Source organism: Schistocerca gregaria, chromosome 2, assembly GCF_023897955.1.
Source record: "Schistocerca gregaria isolate iqSchGreg1 chromosome 2, iqSchGreg1.2, whole genome shotgun sequence".
Lineage (NCBI taxonomy): Eukaryota > Metazoa > Arthropoda > Insecta > Orthoptera > Acrididae > Schistocerca > Schistocerca gregaria.
The window spans coordinates 572,874,985-572,900,016 of record NC_064921.1 but is presented as its reverse complement, the minus strand read 5'-3'; the positions used below and the strand labels follow the sequence as shown (position 1 = coordinate 572,900,016).

Here is a 25,032-nt window from a genome sequence, read left to right as displayed (position 1 = left end):
TTAAGAGCAAATGCCAAATGGTCTCAGTGAATAAACTACAAATACAGTGAATAAGCCAACATGGTCATTAGCCAATGGCCTACATCTGCCTTTTTTTTTACAGAGTTGCACTGTCCACGGCCAATGACATCTCTCCCCCCTGACAATGTCAATGACACCTTTCTGTGAGACACAATGAATGAATTGTACTATGATTTTGCCCTGTGATGTGATATCCCCTTTTCTACTCCTTTACACCCAACTGTTAAGGTGTTTACTGTGAATGACAGAAATATTAACCTTGATGACCTCTCCGTTGAAATTTGAGATGGCACTGTCTTCATTTTCATCACCTCTCTGCCAACACAACACAGTGCCTCAACAACTCACATAAACCTACTGAACTCTTTTGCACTCCCTTCAGATGCTGAGTAGGATGACATAGTGGCCGAATCTCAAGTGACGGCATCCTCTCTATTGTCATCCCTCTCTGCCTGCAGCTTGTGGACTTCACTCCAGTCTCCACTCCTGCATGGGATGTCATTTTTGTACACCTACATGGCTTAAAGATTTCATCTCCTGTTCAGTTCCTCCCCCATACCCTGCACTAAATGGGGAGAGAGTGCTCTTACTATCAATCTCTAAGTTTTGGCTTCCAGACTGTGGGCTCTATACACTTTGCTCTCTTAGCATTGTATAGGTTTTCTCATGTTTGTTCATTGTCTGTCCTTGTGGATAGTGAATAAATTGTTCTACAGTGTATCTTGTGTGGTGGTTTCTATTCTTTCATCATACAACAAAGGGGTGGAAACTACCACAACTTCAAACCTCCATAAAGTTGAGAAACAAAGAAAGGTGTACAACTCAATTCAGTAAATATGTTTATTCATTAAATTTGTGGGCTGTTAATGTGGTCTTATTTTTTACTATGACAAATTAATTTTTACCTGATTAGTGCTTGTTTCCTGTGTTTCAAAATTTACAAATTTTTATTTCTTAAGGAGATCTGACTACATTCATATGATGGTTCATTCCAATGTAAGATTTGAAATTTCAGAATAGTAGTCATGAAATATGACATTTGGTAATCATATACTACAAAATAGACTGAAGGATATTCTTCTATTAATAAATAATGAACATAACAGTTTTTGTTGAACAATACAGAACTGTATGCACTTTACAGAAGAAATATTTTTTTTATTTTAAAATTAGAGAGGTTTAATTAGAGCTGAGTGGAGGTGAATCACTTAATTGGTCTTTTGTCTCATGTACAAGTTTACATTTTACTACTTTGTGTTTTAGTTGTGGTCTTCAGTTCAAAGACTGTTTTGATGCAGTTCTCCACGCTCATCAACCCTTTGCAAGCCTCTTCATCTCTGAATAACTACTACAACCTACATCCATTTGAAACTTCTTACTGTATTCATCCATTGGTATCCCTCTACAATTCCCCCCCCCCCCCCCCCCTATTCCCACTTTCCTCCTTTACCAAATTGACAATTCCTTCACGCCTCAGGTGGTATCCTATCAATTGATCCCTTCTTTTAGACAAGTTATGCAACACATTTCTTTTCTACTTGTTCAGTTCTGCATTTCCTCTTTGCCTACTCAACCTAATCATTTAATCTTTAGCATAACTTCTGTACATTGCTATGCAACATACAGGACACCTTCTGAAAAAACTTCCTAACACTTACATTTGTATTCCTCAACATTTGTATTCCTCATCGCAAAATTCCTCTTTTTCTGAAATGTTTTTTTGCACTGTAGCTAGTCTGCTTTATATGTTCCATCTACTTTGCCCTCAACAGTTATTTTGCTATCTTAGTAGCAAAACCCATTTACTACTTTTAGCATCTGATTTTCTCATCTAATTTCTTCAGTGTCACTTACTTTAATTCAACTACATTCCATTGAACTTGCTTTATTTTTGTTGGTGTTTATCTTTGTTGGTTTTTTCAGGACACTATCCATTCTGTGCTACTGCTCTTCCATGTCCTTTACTGTCTCTAACAAAATCACAGTGTCACTGTAAAACCTCAAAATTTTTATTCCTTCTCCTTGAACTTTAATTCCTCGTCCAATTTTTCTTACATTTTCTTACTACTTACTCACTGTACAGATTGAACAACATCTGAGATCAGCTGCAACCCTGTCTCATTCCCTCCTAAGTTACTAGTTTACTTTCATGTCCTCCAACTCTTACAAATGTTGTCTGGCTTCTGCACAAGTCGTAAATAAGCTTTCACACACTGTGTTCTATGTCAAGTACCTTCAGAACTTCAGAGAGTTCATTGAAGTCAACATATTCTTAAATCTAAAAATAGTTTATAAATCAGTTAACCTTTCTTTGAACCATCTTAAAAGATAAGTCAATAGGGGTAGAACTGTGTTGCCTGTTCTTACCTTTCTCTAGCACTCAAAATTCAGCTTCTAGCAGTTTTTCCATTCTTCAGTTGACAATTTGCGGCTGTATTTTGCAATCACAACTGTGAGTTTGGTAATATTCACATATGTTCCACACCTGCCTTCTTTGGAATTGGTATTATTATGTGCTTTTGAGATTTAAGGGTATTTCAGCTGTCTCATACATCTCTTACAACAGGGTTTTGTTATTCCAATCAGCTTGACTGTGTGTCCCTCCTTCCATAATTTGCAAACCATTCTCTGATCAACTTTAAAATTTTGGCTGAACTTGACATATCCTTCTGCATCAACACCATTGACCTGTTTTCTTTCTCAGCATCAACAATTTGCATAATGTTAACAGAAAATCACACCAGCTTGCAAAGACATTTACCATGCTCGCCCTACATGCTTGCAATGCAGCTTAACAATGCATACTACTTTAATCAGAGCATGGATATACCTTTTTTTGTTCCTACTTCTGCTGAGTTACCATTTTGTCTTGCTGGGTAATAATTGCCAACAAATGTCTGTAGCATTCTTTTAAAAGATATGTTCTTGCTTTCATCCTTACTAATTTATTTCATTTCTATGTCTTTGCTAACTAGGTATGTAACAGGCTTTTAAAAAATTTGTTCTTGAGTTCAGCTTTATTTATTTATTTTCCTTCCACAATTATGTTCACGATTATTTCCTAAGTGCTAAATACTTAGGGTACATTTTATTTTACAATACAAAGAGTGCAGCAACCTGGCATATACTGAATATGTAATAAACAAAATCCAGATAAGTATAAGTAGGACTTGTGCACCAAGGATTCTGTACAAACTTCATTATGAATATAGATGGTTCATCCATCCTGGGAATCAACACTTTTGTTGATTTTTACCTGTTATTAGTATCAATATTGGCAAGATCTCAAAATATACGACATAAATGGCTGTATTATTTGATTACTTTGATGTAGAAGCTTTAATCTTTTACACCACCAATGTGTCATAGATCATATTATTTGACATAAATTTCAACTCAATATAGCTACCTGTTCCTGAGAAAAAGGGGTCGCAGCAGACAGTTCAGTAATGTGATCAAAACATTTATGTCATATAATTACAAATAAACAACTTTTGAATCTTCTTTCCTTTACTTGTAGCGTAAAATCTTGCTACTTGCCAAATTTCATGATTGCGGATCATCAGGAAGTACCCAAAATGTTCTGATGAGTGAGTTTGTGAGTTTCAAAATATGTGCATAACTGGCCATATCTTTTGATTGTATTGACTAAGAAGCTTACCTTTTTATACTGTCAAGGGACAATAGAACATTGTATGTGACATAAATTCGAATTTGATATGTCTATTTGTTCTGGAGAAAAAGGTTTCTGAACAGATGGACAGACAGTCAGATAAAAATGACAAAAACTTTTTTATTGTGTGATATAATTAAAAATTAACAATTTTCAAATGTTTTCCTTTACTTTTATATTAAAATCTTGCTTTTTTCCAAAGTCAATGGGAAGTACCCTATTGCTTTTCATGAGTCAGTTTGGGAGTGCCACATTTCCACATAACTGGCTGTATCTTTTGGCTGCATTGACTTAGAAGCTTAAATTTTTTGCGTCCCCAAGGGACCATAGGCCTCAGTATGTGGTGTGAATCTGGGCTTAATACATCACCTGTTCCTGAGGAAAAGGGGTTCTTAACGGTTTGACAGACAACAAAGTGATCGTACAAGTGTTCCACTTGTACTGACTGAGATATGGAACCCAAAAAATTACTCATAGTCACTCATTATTCAAAAATTTCCAAGGTACTAGCTCACTATTTCTGGGTCAGCAGAAATAAGAACCAGAGTAAAAAAGAGATATCTATACCTATAACCTGTCTTCACTACTTGTAATAATGGGATTGTTCATAGTTACTCATTATCTGCCTAGTCATCGTCCTGAGTACATTGATGGTCACTGTAAATTAACTACTGGAGAGCTAATTGAGTTTAATCTTGTGTTAAGTTTCATCATTTTTATTATACTTTCAAAACAAAATCAAAGTATTACTACATTAGCCTACAATGTTTAAAAAAGGAGCAGCTGCATGCTCATTGCTCAGAACTCAAAACCAGACTGACTTCCTTTGTCAACATGGCTGTAACTATTTATACTTTCTTAACAATCACAAACAATCCTTGGCATTATTTAAAATGATTATTTGATTAATGCTTAGGTATCAAATGTTAACAATACACTTGTTATATTTACTAATTACAGAAGATTCATATCATATAAAATGTTCCTACCAATTAATGAACTTCTACACATTAGTGTAATTAAGATTCCATAATTATTTTTTTCATGACTTTTTCACAAGTACATATTTCCGTACACCTGTATGTCAGAAATTACTGTTTATGGTTAAAAATTATCTGTTTAAATTAGTTTCAATTAGACTGTTATGTTTCATATCAAGTCTTTTATCAGTAAAAATATCATGCCTACTGATATACACATTCCATTTGAAGTTATTGTTTTCATTGCAGGTCCACAAAAATCAGGAGTATCAAACAGTGCACCAGTAAGTATAAAAAAGGGGACAGGTGCTTGTATGTGTGGACAAGAAACCTGCCTGTGTAACATAACTTACACAACTTATGACAATAATGTAAGTTACTACACACCTGAGTCAAAACAGCTTGAAGAAATCTACATTAGATCTTCACTGAAGATGAGACAGGAGTACCTTGATATGCATTATCAGAATCCTGGTTTCTTTTCAAAAGTAATTTTTACTGATGACCTGGACAGTGCTTATTCAGAATTAATGAAATTCCTTAAAAGTGTGTACAGAGGAAGACTCCATCAGATACCACTGTACTCGTTAGATGGGGATCACTATTACCAAGAGGTGGTCTGTGAGAAGCTAGATTACTACAACAACATAATTAATAATCACAATTTTAAAGGAGTCAAACAGTTAGAACCATTATAGTGAATTTGTGGTGAACTGTGTAAAAATATTCAAAAAATAAATGTCTTTCAAGAAATATTATAGTAAATGTTATTTGTTTATTGCTACAAGTAATGGGGAAAAATGAAGACAACCTAAAGAAAAGTATAGTTTTTATGTTCAAATTTTAATGAAAATGTAAAAACATTTAAGTCTGCAGAATTGTTAGTTAGTTAGCTAGTTATCTACATGTTCCAAGTGTTATAAATGTGATCTCTTGCTATGACATGGAGCAAATCAGTTGTACTATTGTAGTACATATTCTCACTGGAAAATATGGTGATGTGTTGATCAGATACACATTTGATTAATATTTCTTTGTACAAGCACATAGTGATTTATACTTAACTGTGTTCAATGTCTCTCTCTCTCTCTCTTGAGGACATGTTAACTAATAAATTTCTCTGTGTATTAATTTCTTTCACACATTTGTAAAACAAAAAATATACCATGTGCTGTTTCAATTTAACATAGCTGATCTACATGTCATATCCATGCAGAAGTGAAATTTAGAGTCTCTATTCTGCACAGCTTAAACAATGCTTCTTACAGCCGCTACAGCACTGTGCGTGAACCTGAAGTAAATTATCTGAATGTACAGATGACATCAATAACAACAAAGTTTAGCCTTATCATGAGATCATAAAAGTAAAATTGTGTATCCGTATTTAAATACAGATGAATATATCACCTGCATAGGCCTACTTTATGCAAGATAGTGTCCAAAGCAGCTGTGTAAAAGGTAGTCAATGTTTATAGTATACAATGGATGCATACATGTTGCAGACCAACTGCCATATTTACCAAGTGGCAGTGATAAAGAGAGAAACAAAAGATGGAACAATCGACCCAACAGAATTAACTAACTACAAAGGAGTTATGCAAATTGGTCACAAATTAGTATTCATACAGGTATCAACATGAAAGGTACCAATATATGATTGTTAGAATATGATCTGAAGTGTCAACCTCTGGTACCAGTCTACCACATTTACAGGCTTACAGAAATTACATAACAGGCTTATTTTGTTTATCTTGTCATTTTGGAACTCAGTTTCTTATACTGACTCATATTGTGTTATTAATTTCATTTTGACTTTAGCAAGCATACATATACTTCTGCACTGGTTCAGCTGTTACTGATCAATACTTGAACATGAAACATAAACAGTTCTCATTTTGTAATTCCAGAACACCTTTCAGAAGAAATAAAACTAGATATTTTAAAATATTTATGGAATGAACCCATCAAATGTTAAAAACGTTTTCCAACTAATAATTTTCAAGATATAAGCAACTTTATCAAAAGAATTGTTATTGTACATATTTCATGAATTTCAATACTAAAGCTAAAAGCCATATAAAACTTTAGGTTGCAATGTGAGAGGAGTAAACTAATACATAATGCCATGATGTCAGTCTGGACACACCAGCATGTTTTTGATTGTAATCCTTAAATATTCAGTTTCTAATAATGGATGAAATAACCATTAATTGTTAAAATGATATACAAGGAGTGTTGAATCACCCATCAGAGTCTCAGTTTTCTGACAGTTTCGTGAGCCAGTTTTGTAAACATATTATATAATAAACATTGAATTCTGATAGAGAAACATACCATAAATCTGAATTTCTTGAAGTTTCTCTTAGCACTACCAAATCATTAGCTACACTGTTAAGAAATCAGCAATTATGGTGCAGCAGATACTCGCAAATTTTTTTTACTGCTACTATTGCACTGGAGATATCCAAGAAATGAAGATGAGTATTTGCTAATTAACTGTTATGCCCAGTTACACTTCAGTTGGAAGATGTGAAATTGTAAACTTTGGTTGCCGATGGATGAAAGTGTGAAGGTGCATTGCAATTTCACCATGCAGCTGGTAATGATAGTAAACAGGGGACATTTTAATACCAAGGTATGAAGTCTTTGCAAATTTCATACTTAGTACTCAAACAATTAATATTAATCTGTTGACTGATGCATTTACTTTAATCAAGACACTGAATCACTGGAACATTTTTGCAAACAGACTATTTGTATTGATTATCACTGCACACCCTATATGTTAGGGTGAAGATCACATGCAAAATTCATGTTGTTTTATAACATTATGACTCTCTAGTAAACATTTTTGTAAACAGGGTGTTTGTTTCACTTATCACTGCATAACATGTCTGTTGAGGTGAATGACAACATATGAAAAATTCATACTGGTTTATGATGAGATGCATTGACAGCATATCTACAAAGTATTTGGGTAAGGAAATGTGGAGCAAATAGAAAGGAGTGAAAAGGTGGGTGGACAGTTGTAGTTGTCAGGCAAAAATGGTGGTGCTAGGACTTAGCTCAGTATTGGTGCTGCCATGGAGAACACCATAAGTGGCAGCTGCAGCATGTCATTGCAGTGACATGGCATCTAGAATGATGCCTTTGCTATGCCGTCTCTCTGACTATGTGCTTTGCTCATGTGCATGAAAAAAAGGATACCAGAAGTAATTTAAAAAGAGAGAATGTAAATCATCACAAACTTTAAGTGTGATCAACTTTCATGGAGTGTTTGCAAACTAAAACAATTGTCTGAAGAAGTTCACACATACAAAAATGTCATTTATATAAAATGCACTGCTGCAGTGTCTGAATTAAATGAGTCACTCTCTGTGAGATGAAAAGAAAGCACATCCTAGGAATGTTCTTCCTATATGTACAATATCATAAAAAGTAAAACATGATCACAGTTCCACTGGGCAGTTAAATGAAAAACTCTGTACATATTATTCCAGAGATTCCTTTATTTGGTACTCTTTAAAATGTTTTGTTGGGATTGACCCTGTATGGTGCTGAAATATGGACACTATGGAAGAGAGTTAGAGCAATGCTGGAGGATTATGAGAAGTGGACATTGTAGAGGATGGAAAGAATAAGTTTAATGGTCCTGAATAATGCAATAGGTGGCAGCACCTACAGCAGCATTAAGACGGAAGCAATGGATCCCAGGAAATGGAAACACAAATGACTTGATAATATATCATAAAACTGATGATGAACATACTCCTGTGCTGTAGGCCATAAAGTTTGCCTAAAATGATGTACTCTGTTTCAGTGCAATTAGGATGCACAATGTTTTTTATTCTGAAGGGCCCGATCAGTAATGATTAAATTTCTTCACTTCATCTGTGACCTCGGAAGATTTTCTATGAATTTTGATGAGGACCCAGTCACTCAGTTTATACATCAAAGATTTCTCTAATTTCCTATGTAAACATAAGCTTTGTTATTCTGTTATTCATATGATCTAACATTTGTGTGTGTGTATGTCTGTGTGTGTGTGCATGTGTGTGTCACACATTGTTATAAAATACTGTTTGGCTTATGATTGAATAAAACTATATGTGGTGAGATATTGGTGCTGTCAAGACTCAAACTGTTAATCACTGCAATCATGAAACAATTTTCCAAGCTCTGAGACAATGCATTTTTTTTTCAAGGGTGGGTGGTAAGCAGAAATTAAAATTTTCTATATGACATAATTCTCCATGCTTTTTAATCTAAACTGAGAGCCATTATGATTGAGGATCTTCTCTTAATAGCTTGGGCATTACATGCCTATTAAGCTTACAGGAAGCATAAAGTGAACTTATTATGAAAAAGTTCCAGTACTACAATCGTAAACAAAAAATTGCCATTAGGTCTTGCCAACAGATCATAAACATCAACTGAAATCATTTGACCAAGTCTGTCAAATATTATACTATGCCTCTATTTTTTATGCTATGCAGCAGAAACCTTTACTACTGACATGAATCACATATTATATTCTGTCGGCTCACTTGGAAGGTAACTAAAAGATATATGCTAAAATACCAGGTGAAGGAACAGATTTTTTGTGCCTGCATACCAGAAATCTAATAGATAACTCTCTGCACCATGAAAACGTCAAGATACCTATATTGAGCAGTAATTTCTTAGAAATATTCTCTTCAATGTCCATGGTGAAATTAATGTGCATGTCTTGCTGCAATATATATATATATGACATTCATCACATTTAGCTCACCAGTAATTAATGACAATAAGCCTGAAACAATATTGACTTGGATGGGTAGATAGTGAATTTCATAGTCAAATTCTTGAAAAGTTGATGTTCAGCATGTCAGACTGTTGTGCATTATGTGACACCTCATTGAAAAAGATAAAACTTTGTGATCTGATATGACAAAGGGTTTTCTTCCAAGCAGATAAAAGTGAAATTTCTGAAATTCCCAGAAAATTATGTTGGCTCCATGCTGTATATCAGTGTACTTCCTTGTCCGTAGGTTGGGGAGGGGGAGGGGGGGAGCCCCTACCCCTTTGCTCTCCCTCTCCCCTCCCTCCCTTCCTCTCTGGTAGTTAGCAACTCAGAGGTTGTCAGCAAGTGTGCAGGGTGGGAATGCAGGAAGGAGGGCAGCAGGTATATGGAATAGGCAAGTGACACATAGGCACTGGAGCTGGTGAGTTCGTCTGGTGCACAATGAAGATGACATGGAGGTGTGGATAGGGAGGAGGTAACAGTCCAACAGAGAAATGAGAAACTGTTGGGTAGAGGCTGTGAGAACATGGGTTAGCAGAGTCTGATGCCAGGAGAATTATGGGAGTGAAGGATATGTTTCAAAGATAATGTCCATCTACATAGTTCAGAAAATTTGGTGTGGGAGGTGAGGATCCAGATGGCACAGATTGTGAAACAGCCATAGAAATCAAGCATGTTGTGCTCAACAGAGTGATGTACCACAGTGTGTTCAACTCTGTTCTTTCCACAGTTTGGTGATGTCCATTCATTCTGGTGGACAGTGGTGGGTGGTCACACCCACAAAAAATTCAAAAAGGGTTGGTATATGGCTCATCTGCTGTCACAGATGGTCCTGCCTATGATGGTTGGCTGGTTGGTTGGTTGATTTGGAGGAGGGAACCAAGCAGAGAGGTCACTGGTCCCATCATATTAGGGAAGGATGGGGAAGTAAATCAGTCATGCCCTTTCAAAGGAACCATCCTGGTACATGCCTGAAAGGATTTAGAGAAATCATGGAAAACCTAAACCAGGATGGCCGGACATGAATTTGATCCATTGTCTTCCTGAATGAAAGACCAGTGTGCTAACCACTACACCACCTCACTAGGTACCTATGATGGGATATGATAAACCTGTGTTGGGGCTGGAGTAGGATGTGCTGGGTGAGTAAACTGAGCAGTGCTTACTCCTGGGTATTCTGCAAAGGTAGAGCCCTGTGGCAAGGGATTGGGAGTAGGACTGGCATAGTGGTGTTGTGTAGGCTGAGTGGATAATGGAATTCCTTCATTCCCTTGAAATGATCATATTTTTTAAATAGATACAACAATTTTACTTACTAGCAAGAGTGGTGAGGAATAACAGCAATCTGTAAACTGTGACATAAAACAAATCGTTACCAGTCAATCTAGATTTCAAAAAGGCTCTCAAACCCATAAAAATAATGCTCTACATAAATCTGTTGTTTCAATTAAAACTGAATGAGTGCTAAGTAGGTCAGAAACAAAATACATAGGCATATGGCTGCAAGATTATCTAAAATGGATTAAGAGCACTGAAAAATGCGATGAATGTTTGAATCTGATGGCCAGGAGGCCCCATACAGGTAAGTTCAGCCACTGAGTTGCAAGTCTTATTTCAAGGGATGTCACATTGGATGACTTGCATTTTGATGATGATGAAATGATGATGAGGACAACACAACATCCAGTTCAGGAGCAGAGAAAATCTTTAACCCAGCTGGAAATCGAACATAGGCCAACTGCATGGTAGGCAAACATGTTACCACTCAGTTAAGCAGGCAGATATAAGCACACAAAATATGTTAATGACAAGCTTAGTAGAAGTTGTTATATCTTAAAGTGCCCTGAAAACTTAGACAAGTACAGAAACAGTTACCAGTGCCACCTGTGTCTACATTTGCTGTCAAGTACATTATGGTACCATAATCAAAAAAACTCTCCAGTATCTTGCAGCACTTTTAGAATGCACTGAAGGGCCATTAGAATAATAATGGAAGTAAAATAAAGGAATTATGTATATCTGATTACATATCACTTAATATACTTCCCCTGACATGTATTTACATTACAGAAGTATTCCTATTCCTTAAAGTGCAGTTTACTGACTGCACAATGACAGAAGGAACATCCAGCTTTTTGTAGCCCTATTACATGACCTCACTCAGATTCAGTGAGGTGCTGACAATGGTGTCACCTTAAAGGCATTCTTGGTGAACATCAACTTCCTATGTCCAGCATCTTTTCAAGATGCCCTGCGCCTGCTACATCCAGCTTTTTGTAGCCCTATTACATGACCTCACTCAGATTCAGTGAGGTGCTGACAATGGTGTCACCTTAAAGGCATTCTTGGTGAACATCAACTTCCTATGTCCAGCATCTTTTCAAGATGCCCTGCGCCTGCTACACGGACGTCTGAGTCACAGCTCTTGTACAAGATAAGTAATTTAAGTAGTAATAAACTGTTTTTAACACTTTAAACTAATTTATTACGTTAATTATAGTGCTCTGCAAGCGTACCATTAAAGGTTTTTGTCTTACTCGCGTATTTTCACAGTAATCACGTAAAGTTCGTTTTGTTTACATATCGCGGCCAGGCCGAACTTTTGAGTTTTCAGATTAAACTTCATACTGCAATCTTAAGTGCATTTACTGATAGTTTAGTGTGCTAAATACGTTTGCTGCCCCTTTATATCTGTAGAGTATCGTCATCTCTTAAGTAATTTCCAGTAAAAAACTTTTGAACCACTGTTTACATAGTCGCGAGTAGGCCTAATTTTTTGTACACGTATTTTCATTGTTTTCCGGTAACTTAATTGTCTTTCTGTCACTAAAATCGATTTGTACCATGAGTGTAAAGTGCCTGACGTGCCGTAGGATCGTTAGCTCCGGGGTCTGGTGTGATGGATGTAGTAACTTTTTTCATTGGGGCGACTGTAGTGGCGTGGGAATTGGGAAAATGAGCGAGACTCATCAGTGGTTCTGTAGGCTATGCAGTAGAGATAGGAAGATTGTGGAACAGGAGGGGAAAATTGCTGCCCTTCAGGCTGAGTTAGATGAGGCTAGGCGAGAACTGGGCAGGTTAAGGGGGGAGAAGGGTAAACAGGGGTGGGAAGTGGCAACAGGCATGAGGAACAGGCCAAGAAATTCTTCTGACAGCTTTGTTATTAATGTACAAAATAGGTTTGACCTGATGCCTCACTCAGAAACTGATGAGCCTCTCACAGAAGTAGATGTAGACAGGGCTCAACAAGCTTTCAGCAGCAAATTGATTAAGAATGTAGGGAAGACTGCAAAGAGAAAGAAAGTCTTGTTGCTAGGTAGTTCACATGCTAGGGGTGTGGGCCAACTTCTGCAGGATGAATTAGGGTTGGATTACCAGGTCACAAGTTTTTTCAAACCTAGTGCTGAACTTGGGCAGGTTACAGAGGATTTAGGTTCACTATGTAAAGGTTTTACTAAGGAAGACACCGTGGTTATTGTGGGTGGGCCGGGCAACAGTATTGACAGAGATCCGGGGTACAGCATAAAGTGTGACCTGGTAAAGATTGCATCAGCATCGAATCATACCGGTGTTGGGTTTGTGTCGGTTCTGGAGCGCCACGACCGACCTCATTTGACCTCTTCTGTCAGGAGAGTTAATTTGGAGTTGGAACGGCTACTTGGATCTGGTGCGGGGTCACACATTGGTGTGGTTCCTGTTGATTCACTCTGTAGGTGGGACTATACTAGACATGGCCTACACCTCAACAGGAAAGGGAAGGGTAAACTGGCTGGGCTGATAGCAGGAAATTTAAAGGGGGGAGGAACTACATCTCATGGTGGAAACTCTTTTTTAGTGTAAGATCAGTGTCCAGTGGGAAACTCAGCCAGGCAAGTACTAAAGATGTTAAAAAAGTTCAAGATACTCACAAAAGTAAAGTGAAAAATAATGTTAGTATATTTCATCAAAATACTGGGGGATTGAAGAATAAAAGTACTAAAAATGTTAAAAAAGTTCAAGATACTCACAAAAGTAAAGTGAAAAATACTGTTAGTATATTTCATCAAAATATTGGGGGATTGAAGAATAAAATTGATGAGCTTCTGCTTTGTTTAGAAGATATAGAAACCAAGAATGTAATAGATATACTATGCCTGTCTGAGCATCACATTGTCACTGATATGCAAAAGGTTAGCATCAATGGGTACAAATTAGCTGCACATGTAAGTAGAGATAATATGATGAGAGGAGGAGTTGCCATATATGTCAAAAGCTTCCACAGTGCAAAAAATTTAGAAACTAAAAAATTTTGTGCAGAGCAACATATGGAAGCATGTGCCACTGAACTTGGCACTTTCATAATTGTAACAGTGTATAGGTCCCCCTCAGGGAATTTCCAGCTATTTCTAGAAAACTTGGATGCTTTGTTGTGCTATCTGTCAGACAGGGGGAAGCAAATTATCATTTGTGGGGATTTCAATGTTGATTCCCTGAAAGAGAGTAATAGGAAGAATGACCTTTTAGTATTACTCAGTTCTTTCAATTTGAGCTCCGTCATTGATTTTCCTACTTGGATAACAAAGAACAGCAGTACATTGATAGATAACTTTTTTATAGACCAAGATAAGTTTAAGGACATAAATGCTTATCCTGTTGAGAATGGTCTTTCAGATCATAGTGCACAGCTTGTTACAGTACATGACATAGCTCCATGCAGTATAATAAATCAGACTTTCAAAGCAGTGCGTTCAATTAACAATATAAATACTGCAAACTTTAGGGAAAGCCTACAGCAGCTAGACTGGGATGAAGTGTATAAGGAACCCGATGCAAACTTGAAATATAACTTATTTCACAATACATTTTTAAGGGTATTTGAAAATTGTTTTCCCAAGAAAATAGTTAAACATAATTCCAAGAAAACATATAAAAAACCTTGGCTAACTAAAGGAATAAGAATATCTTGCAACCGTAAAAGAGAACTGTATCTAACAGCAAGAGGGAGTACTGACCCCGAAATTGTTCAATATTATAAAAACTATTGTGCGGTACTAAGAAAAGTTATTAAAAAGTCCAGAAGCATGTGTATCATGTCTGAGATCAGTAACTCTGATAATAAAATTAAAGCAATTTGGAATATTATTGAAAGGGAAACAGGGCAACCAAGAGCACAGGAAGACTTTAGTGCAATAAAACTGAATGACAAGTGCACTAACAAACAATCAGAAATTGAAAATATTTTGAATAATCATTTTTTAAATGTTGTGGAGAAAATAGGATCTAGATCTTCACTAGAAGAGGCAAGGCTATTAATAGAAGAGGCCATACCTGCGCAGTTTGAAACAACTGTAATTCCACCAACCTCTCCCTCTGAAATCAGTAAAATAGTAAACTCACTGAAAAGTAAAAGCTCTTACGGAATTGATGGCATTTCCAGCAAAGTACTTAAAGCTTGTTCCCCACAGATAAGTAGGATTCTTAGCCACATATGTAATAGCTCTTTGGAGCAGGGTGTTTTCCCTGATAGACTGAAATATGCCATTGTAAAACCATTGCATAAAAAGGGGGATACGTCGGATGTCAACAACTACCGCCCAATCTCTCTTCTGACAGCTCTATCAAAAATTTTTCAGAAGGTAATGTATTCAAGAGTAGCCTCCCATATTTGTAAAAATAAAGTACTAACAAAATGTCAGTTTGGTTTTCAGAAAGGCTTTTCAACAGAAAATGCTATATATGCTTTCACTGATCAAATATTAAATGCTCTGAATAACCGGACATCACCCATTGGTATTTTTTGTGATCTCTCAAAGGCCTTTGATTGTGTAAATCATGGAATTCTTTTAGATAAGCTAAATCATTATGGTTTGAGTGGGGTAGTGCACAAATGGTTTAATTCATACTTAACTGGAAGAATGCAGAAAGTTGAAATAAGTGGTTCGTGTAATGTTAAAACAACAGCTGATTCCTCAAACTGGGGTGCTATCAAGCACGGGGTCCCACAGGGTTCGGTCTTAGGTCCTTCACTGTTCTTGATATACATTAATGACTTACCATTCCACATTGATGAAGATGCAAAGTTAGTTCTTTTTGCTGATGATACAAGTATAGTAATAACATCCAAAAACCAAGAACTAAGTGATGTAATTGTAAATGATGTTTTTCACAAAATTATTAAGTGGTTCTCAGCAAACGGACTCTCTTTAAATTTTGATAAAACACAGTATATACAGTTCCGTACAGTAAATGGCACAACTCCAGTAATACATGTAGAATTTGAACAGAAGTCTGTAGCTAAGGTAGAATTTTCAAAATTTTTAGGTGTGTCCATTGATGAGAGGTTAAACTGGAAGCAACACATTGATGGTCTGCTGAAACGTCTGAGTTCAGCTACGTATGCTATTAGGGTTATTGCAAATTTTGGTGATAAGAATCTCAGTAAATTAGCTTACTATGCCTACTTTCATTCACTGCTTTCGTATGGCATCATATTCTGGGGTAATTCATCGTTGAGTAGAAAAGTATTCATTGCACAAAAACGTGTAATCAGAATAATTGCTGGAGCCCACCCACGGTCATCCTGCAGACATCTATTTAAGGATCTAGGGATCCTCACAGTAACCTCACAGTATATATATTCCCTTATGAAATTTGTTGATAATAATCCAACCCAATTCAAAAGTAATAGCAGTGTGCATACCTATAACACCAGGAGAAAGGATGATCTTCACTATGCAGGGTTAAATCTGACTTTGGCACAGAAAGGGGTAAATTATGCTGCCACAAAAGTCTTTGGGCACCTACCAAACAGCATCAAAAGCCTGACATAGCCAACTAACATTTAAAAGTAAATTAAAAGAATTTTTAGATGACAACTCCTTCTACTCATTGGCTGAATTTTTAGATATAAACTAAGTAAAAAAAAAAAAAAACAAAAAAAAAAAAAAACCCTTAATCATTAGTGTCATGCAATATTTTGTGTAATGTAATTTCTTGTACAGACATCTTTTATTAACCTGACACGTTCCACATCATTACGAAGTGTCGTATTCATGATCTATGGAACAAGTATTAATCTAATCTAATCTAAAGCTAAATAACACTAGTGACTGTTACAACATATATTTAAAGGAAGACTTATTTGCATTCTCATAGTGGCACTACTAGTGCCACTCTTATGTGACTGGTGCAAAATCTGAACAGACATCATACTTCAGATGTTGAAAATTGCCTACCATCTTTCATTTACGGTTTTTTTTTTTTTTCATTTTTTGTGTGTGTGTGTGTGTGTGTGTGTGTGTGTGTGTGTGCATTTTGCGATTGTTAAATTCTCATTCCTATCTCAAGAAATCGCAAAAGCATGAACATAACAACAGGATCAAAAACAGCCTTTACAAATATTTAAAGTGGTCAGCATTAGTACAAAAGGAAGCCAGGTACAAGGGTACACTAGCCAAAACACATTAATTGTCTTGTATATGGTGAATTTTGAAACTGAAGTATACGGCTTTCTATTGGGTAACTTTTTTATGCCACTGAAGAGTATCCGACAGAACCTTTTAAAATTGATGTTTTAGATCATTTTCTAGTTAACATTATCACCGTAAAGAAATAATATTTCATTCAACTTCTTTACACATGCTCAAGAATCCTTGTATGATATCCACAGAATATGGCTAATGTACTATAATTTAAAGTAATGTGGCAGATATATGAACTCTGAACCACAGTTTTAAAGCTTTAGTACCCATGTACAGCTTTATAGTCATTGTAGTAATGAATAGTTTTCATTCTGCATTTGAAGGACCATTGTCCAACAAGTGCAGTAGATTTATGGAACTTAGGCCCACAAAAACTTTTATACATGTAACTACTAACTTTTCAGAAACGTAAGTTTCCCAAGCTATGAGCACTGAGCTACATTTGAGGGCAACACTGACATTCAAACTGCTATCATCAAAAGGTTGCATAAGCAGTTTGCAATCATCTTCCTGTAGCTGTATTTTATGTTTCCATTAGATCACTGAAATTAGTGTGAAATGAATGTCAGAATCTTTTTGTTTCCTTTCTTTGTCTAGCAATCAACAAAATGTATGGTCAGATGATGAATAATAGCTAGTCTCACAAGATCCAACAGTCAGAGGGCCATGCCTGAGCATCATGTTGGCATTCTTTATGAAGGGTTGTGGAGGGCAGTTCTGGTAAGCCCCCGCCCCCCTCCCACATTCCTGACCTTTTTCTAATCACATGTGTACTGTAAATGGTAATGACTCTATAGCACTCCCTCAAAGATGCTTTGATGTACGTCAGTTGCATCTTGTTAATAATAACATTAGTATTCTCATACCAGTAAGTTCTGTATCAAATCACAAATTGGTCCTGACACTCAGTAAGTATATATCTTATTCACTGAACAGAAACTGGGACTGTAAACAATGTCTTCTAGGTTTCAAGGAATGTGGCGTCAACCTGGGCAGCATCGTCTCTGATACTCTGGACCATAGGGGTGAACAGTGCAAGCTGAATTTCATACAGTTTCTCAGTGTGAAATCCGTGTTGATTCCCACAGAGAAAATTTTTGTTCTTTAAAAAGATCATAATACATTATCATAATATGTGTTTCACTACTCTAAAAGATGCTGCTGTCAGCAAATGGGCATATAAATCGGTGTACAAAACTTCAGTATGAAAGTAACTTTTACATCATGTTTTATTGCCATGTAACGTAGCTCGATGAAACTTGGTCTTGTATTCATGGACAACAATAACACTGAAGTCACTATGATTTATGATGCTCCCTTGGACATTCCAAGAGCTGCTCCAACTGCACAGTTTGATGCAGTTGCACATTGTCATCCATAGAAATGATGTCAGGGTGAAATGCACCCATGCATATGGGAGAAAGTGTACAGCGTCACAATAATGTTGACCAGTGAGTGTAATGTGCTAAATGATTTGGAGGTCAGAAGGCTCGCGCAACATTGTGCCTCACCACATCATAACACCTGGATCACCAAAAAAATAGTGTACAACAAGGTTGGATATACCCCCATATGGTAAGAGGTGGGAATACGTAATGCACTAAGGAACATTGTCAAACGTAATTGTTGTGGTGGTTTCAGGTGTCATGTTGTGGAGTGCCATAATGTTGTATGGGCGTACTGATCTCCAAAACTTTAACCACAGTACATTCACCAATCAACAGTATTGTGACACTGTACTCATTCCCCAGGTGCATTTTTTCATGGGTGCATTTGGCTTAACTTAATTTTTATAGATGACAATACACTACATTGAGGAGCTCTTGGAATGAGTGGATATTCAGTGAATGGAATGGCCTGCATATTCTCCTGACTTAAATTCCTTCAAGCACATGTGGAATGCATTGGGGGAGGCAGGGGGTATGCTGCAGCCCTCATGACCATCCTGCTGTTTTCAACTACACTGATGGAGGAAAGAGATGTCCTACTACAAGAACTCATTACTAACCTCGTGGGCAGCAAGGGAGCATGTTGCAGAGCATGGATTTCCATCCATGATGATTATTAAGAACCAAGATAATTATTAAGAACCATGTCCAACCTTTTGGAATGGCCAAGGGGACTATCATAAATCTCGGTGAATTCAGTGTTATTATTGTCTTTGAATAAAAGCATTATTTTTATTTGTCTCTTTGGATATTTCTTTCAGTTATCTTCTGTACCATAATGCAGCAGTTCTGTTAATCTATGATTCAAGTTCCATTGAGCAGTGGCAGTGACACATCATCTGAAAGTTACTTTTGCCTTTAAGTTTTGCGCACCACTGTAATTATGTGCATTTTTCTGAGGGTTGTTCTTTAAAATGGGAAATGGTCTGCACTTTTTTAAATTCTCAAGGCACCCTTTGTTGCCTCAGTGACTTACAATAAACTACTGCTAGAATGGGGACAGATACTTTTGCATAATCTGTGTAGAATCTTACAGATGTCTTATCAGGCTATATGTCTCTCCACTGCTGAGCAATTGTAGTTGATTTTCTGTTTCATGGTCACTTATTTGATGTGTAACATTGTGGTATTTGTGTGGTGACTGGAAGAAGGAACTGTATTACAATCTCCCACAGTGAAACAATTTCATAAGACTACATTCAATATTTCAGTCTTCTGTATGTTGTTTTCAATTTTGGTGACAGTATGGTCATAGAGTGACAGAAGAGATGATTGTTATTTGCTTGCTGACTTTGCATATGACCAAAACGTTTTAGAATTTTTTATCAGACCATTTGGAAAATTTTACTTTCTAATTCATTTAATGTGTCTTAGTAGGCTCTGCTGTAGCTCATTTTTGCTTTATTCAGCTTGAGTTGGACAACAAAGTTTGACTTTGTTCATATTTATGAATCTCCCTTCGCTTAAGTGGAAAATTTGTGACAGCTTTTGAACCATGGAGAATCTTTACCATCCTTCACAATCTTGCTTGGCATATATGTGTCTCTGACATGCTGTACAGTGCTTTTGAATTTTATCCATTTTTGGCCCACGTCTTTGTGCCCAGAATTAAAAATTTAGTGTTAATTCCTCAGATAGTTTACATCTTGTTTACAGTCACTCTTGCAAAACAATGTTTTTCCTATGTTTCTCAGCATTTCTTATAACATGTTGTATGCACTAAATACACTTGGTGGCAAACATAAACAGATGGCAAGAAGAGAACCTGTTACCACCAAAAGTAGTTGCTGCTATGAGGTGGTCTCCTTGCATGCAGCAACTATATAGCCTCATCACAGGACCAAATAGGTTGAAGCCACAGCTAACCAAAAATATTTGGCAACATAGCTCAGCAGCATTTCATAATAATTTGTTACAATACATAGTACATTTCTAAACTCTAATATTAAGAAAGTATGTGACATGTAGCTGAATGATAGCTACAGACATTTATAAAATGTCCACTTTGGCTTTTCTTCATGGCAACTGTTGACATAGTCCTGATATAATCTTGATGTACTGTTGATACTCTGGACAGTAATGCTGATACACCCACTGCTACTGATTTGAGAGGATCTGTGTGTCTGCTCATACCCACCTTTTGTGGGTTTGATTTATTTCATCTCGTAACATACAATAGTCAGATGATGTGATATGTTGTACTGGAGACATGTCAATATATAATTTTAGGGAGTTAGTTTACAGACTTAAAAATAATAGCAAGTATAGTTATCAAACAAATTTCTAGCAGTACAATACTTTTACATTTTTTCCCCAGAAATGTTTGTTGCCCTGTTTAAATTATCACCTCTTCATTCATAAACCCCTCCACTGAATAATAACATTCTTCCTCTAAGAGTTCATGTAATTTTTCTTTCGATGACCAATTTCCATGCTCACAATATCACGGCCCTTTAATTTATTGTATACTTTCATGCTCGTGTATTGTGGAGTCATAGAATAAAGCTTTAATCAGAGTGGAGGGAGCATAAAATTTTATTTTTGCCTGGTTGTGTAAGTGGGGTTTGAAGTGAAATTCTTTGAAAAGTTCAGGTTTACTGTACAGGAAAATTAGAATTTCAAAAATGTATAGTGATGGTACAGATAATATATTTAGTTTTTTAAACAATGGACAACATGAGGTTCTTGGATGCGCGGCACACATCTTCCTGATGATTCCTTTTTGAAGTTTTAATATCAGTACCATATAATTTGAATTACCCCAAAAAATTGTGCCATATATGAAGACAGGTTTGAAGCAACTATGGTACACAATTTTTTGGCTGTCCATGCCTATTACATCATGTAACATTCCCATTGTAAAAGAAAGGCTATTTAGTTTCTTAACTAAATATTCTGAGTGTGCCTGTCAGCTTGAGTTTTCATCCAAGTTTATTCCTAAGAATGACAGAAGCAGAAAACAGTCCTTCCAATGTGACACCCTCTTTGGATGCTAGCCTTAATTCAGTGTTCCCTGACTTGCAGGCAGTTCAGCATTCTGCTATTTATGGCTGTGTTCAGATCTTCTGGAAGACACAGTATAACATTAGATTAGATTAGATTAGTTTTCGTTCCATAGATCCGTGTTAAGGAGATCCTCGTGGATGTGGAACATGTCACCTTTTTTATTTTTTATTTTTTTTAAAGCTGAAATAACAATACTAATAGTATAAATATATACAACACACCATTTGTTTCTATTAAAAAATTCGACAATGGAGTATAAGGAGTTGGCCACTAGTAAGTCTTTCAGGCTCCTTTTAAACTGATCTCTATTTGTAACTAAATTTTTTATATTTTGCTGGCAAATTATTGAAGATGAGTGTTCCTGAGTAGTGGACCCCTTTTTGAACTAAAGTAAGTGCTTTTAAGTCCATGTGCAGATCATTTTTGTTCCTGGTATTGTATGTATGAACTGAGCTGTTTGTTGGAAAAAAGAGATATATTATTTAGGACAAATTTCATTAAGGAGTAAATATACTGAGAGGCAGTAGTTAGTATACCCAGTTCTTTGAAGAGGTTTCTACAAGACGTCCGTGAGTTTACTCCACAAGTAATACGTATTACACGCTTTTGGACTCTGAAAACTTTTGTTTGACTTGAAGAGTTACCTCAAAATATTATACCATATGACATTATGGAATGAAAGTAGGCAAAGTATGCAAGCTTTTTCACTTTTATGTCACCTATGTCTGCTAACACTTGAATTGCAAATACAGATTTGTTAAGGCGTTTCTGCAGTTCTGTGGTGTGCTCCTCCCAACTGAATTTATTATCAAGTTGTAATCCCAGGAATTTAAGACTGTTTACCTCTTCTATCTGCTCTTCTTCGTACTTTATGCATATGCTGGGTGGAAAGCTCTTACAGGTTCTGAATTGCATATGGTGAGTCTTTTCGAAGTTTAATGTCAGTGAGTTGGATTTAAACCATTTATTAATATCCATGAAAATATCATTAGCAGATCTTTCTAGAACTAAACTTAACATACTATTTATTGCAATACTTGTGTCATCTGCAAACAAAACAAACTCTGCTTCTGGCAGTGTAACTGATGAGAGATCATTAATGTACACAAGAAAAAGCAATGGCCCTAAGATGGATCCTTGTGGGACACCACATGTAATTTCTTCCCATTCTGATGATGACTGATGACTTAATTCACTAGTCCCTTGCACTGACACCCTTTGTTTCCTGTTAGCGAGGTATGACTTGAACCATTTTGCAGCACTGCCTGTGACACCATAGAATTCTAATTTATTTAAAAGGATGTTGTGGTTTACACAATCGAATGTCTTTGAGAAATCACAGAAAATACCTGCTGCTTGTAACTTGTTATTTAATGAATTAAGTACATTTTCACAGTAGGTGTAAATAGCCTTTTCGATATCAGAACCCTTCAGAAATCCAAACTGTGTTCTTGATAATATGTTATTTATGGTCAGATGGTTGAGAAGCTGCCTGTAGATTACTTTTTCTAAAATTTTTGAGAATGCTGGCAAAAGTGAAATCGGTCTGTAGTTTGATAGCATCTCTTTATCCCCTTTCTTGAATAGAGGCTTGAAATCTGCATATTTCAGCCAGTCAGGAAATGTCCCAGTTATAACTCACAAGAACATGCCTTAATTAACTTTGTTGATATTTCATCGTAACCACTAGAATGCTTTGTTTTTAAAGATTTTATTGTGGAAGTTATTTCTTTTGGTGATGTGAGTGACATATTCATGTTCCTAAAGCTATTTGTAAAGGCTAGTTTCAGATATTCAAGGGCATTATTTACTGATCCTGACAATCCCATTCTATCAGTAATCGATATTAAGTACTTGTTAAATAGATGTGCCACACTATGCCCATCGGTTACTAATGTGTCATCTACCCTTAGTGCTATTTGCTCCTGTTCCTTTCTGGTTCTACCAGTCTCCTCTTTCACTACATCCCATATTGTTTTTATTTTGTTCCCTGACATTGCTATCTTCTTCTCGTAGTGTATTTGGTTAGATGCCTGAATTACTTTTTTTAAATATTTTACAGTATTCCTTGTATTTAGCTAAATCATCAGCATTGGAGCTATTCTTGGTCGACAGATACATTTTCCTTTTTGTCTTGGTCCTTTGGTCACTGATGCTGTAAGAGCTGCAAGTGGGGTCACTTGCCCTTTTTGGAATTTGAATACATCCCATTTATTCATTAAATAATTCCATCAAATTTCTGCAACTTCATTGAATTACATATTTAACATTTCCACCTGTGATGGAAAATTCTGCAGTTTTAGCAATCACTATATATCTTGAATTTTCTAGCTGTCACTAATCACAGGGAATTGTGCCTGTTTGTTGGTATGGCTATAGTTTCAGTGCTGTTCTACAGCCAAGCTGGCTTTGAATCTTTGCATAAGAGTGCTGAAATAGTGGCTTCAGTCTTTTTCTGTCATTCTCATTCAGCTCTTGCCAGCTGCGAAGTGTCATTTTGTCACGAAGCAGTCGCGATAGTCGTATGCCCATGTTATGGTGCCCGACGACATTATGCATTCGGCCCCTGATAGGGAGGTCCGGCAATGGGCCCTGCAGTTAGAAGACCCTTTCCTCGAGGAAGTCCTGTCCATTGCTCAATCGTATGAAGTCTCTCATGCTGCCGGTCAACAGTTGGAAGCGTGGTGCGACGTTGCGGCGGTTCAGGGCGGTGCAGCCGCGTCCACTGTGTCTGGGGTGGACAACGTGCGAGCGATACAATCCAGCCGTTACGGCCGCCCCGCACGGCGCGTAAACTGAGTTCCAGCCGCCGGCTCCTGTTACCGTCCTGTGCATCGTGCTATGTACATCATGATCGGTCAGAGTGCCCCCAGTGTTGGGCCGTTTGTCGCAAATGTAATAAAAAGGGACAAATTGCTAAAGTTTGCCGCTCAGCCTCGAAAGAATCAAAGGAAGCAGTTACAGAGGACATGGATGTTGACATTCAGGAAGTTTCATCGGGCCAGGCTCTCGACGTGTAGGCCCACAAACTCTTTATCGAGGTGTCGGTTCAATCGTGCCAATTAAAACTGCAAGTCGATACGGGCGCGGCAGTTCCTTTGTTGAATGCACAAACTTACTCCGATCTTGGGTCGCCCCCGTTGGTGCCAGTTTACCTGCGTCTCCGCAGTTATGGTAAACAGTTCAGTCCCCTACTGGGTCATTTCACTACCGACGTGACTTACAAATCAGTCACTCAGCCCATTAGTTTTATTGTTGTCAGTGGTGCAAGCTCCGCTAACCTTTTTGGCTTGGATGCCTTTCAAGCTTTTGGGTTTTCTATCACTGACACCATACAGTTGGTCTCTGAAGATGTTCCCCATCAACCATTACAATCTTTGATATCTGACTTTCCAGATATCTTTGAGGAGGGCCTGGGGCGCGTTACAGACTTTGCAGCTCACTTAAAGTTGAAGGCGTCGGCTCGCCCGCATTTTCTACGCTCGAGGCAGATCCCCTTGGCTCTCTGCCCTCAGGTAAAAGAAGAGCTAGACAGGCTGACAGCCCTAGGGATCGTCCTTCCCATTTCTTCTAGTGAGTGGGCTTCACCCCTCGTTGTTGTCAGGAAACCCTCGGGAAAATTACATCTTTGTGGCGATTTCATGGCCACCATTAATTC

At 37.0% G+C, this 25,032-nt stretch overlaps 1 protein-coding gene across 1 annotated transcript in view; it reads left to right on the top strand.

Moving 5' to 3' along the window:
* The window catches only part of LOC126335879 (uncharacterized), a 148,897-nt gene extending 143,481 nt beyond the window's left edge, over positions 1–5,416 (top strand). Inside the window, exon 4 of the mRNA XM_049999349.1 lies at positions 4,924–5,416. Coding sequence (XP_049855306.1) covers positions 4,924–5,372 — 449 coding nt within the window. The 3' untranslated portion in view covers positions 5,373–5,416. The remainder of the gene's footprint in view (positions 1–4,923) is intronic.
* Positions 5,417–25,032: the final 19,616 nt, after the last annotated feature.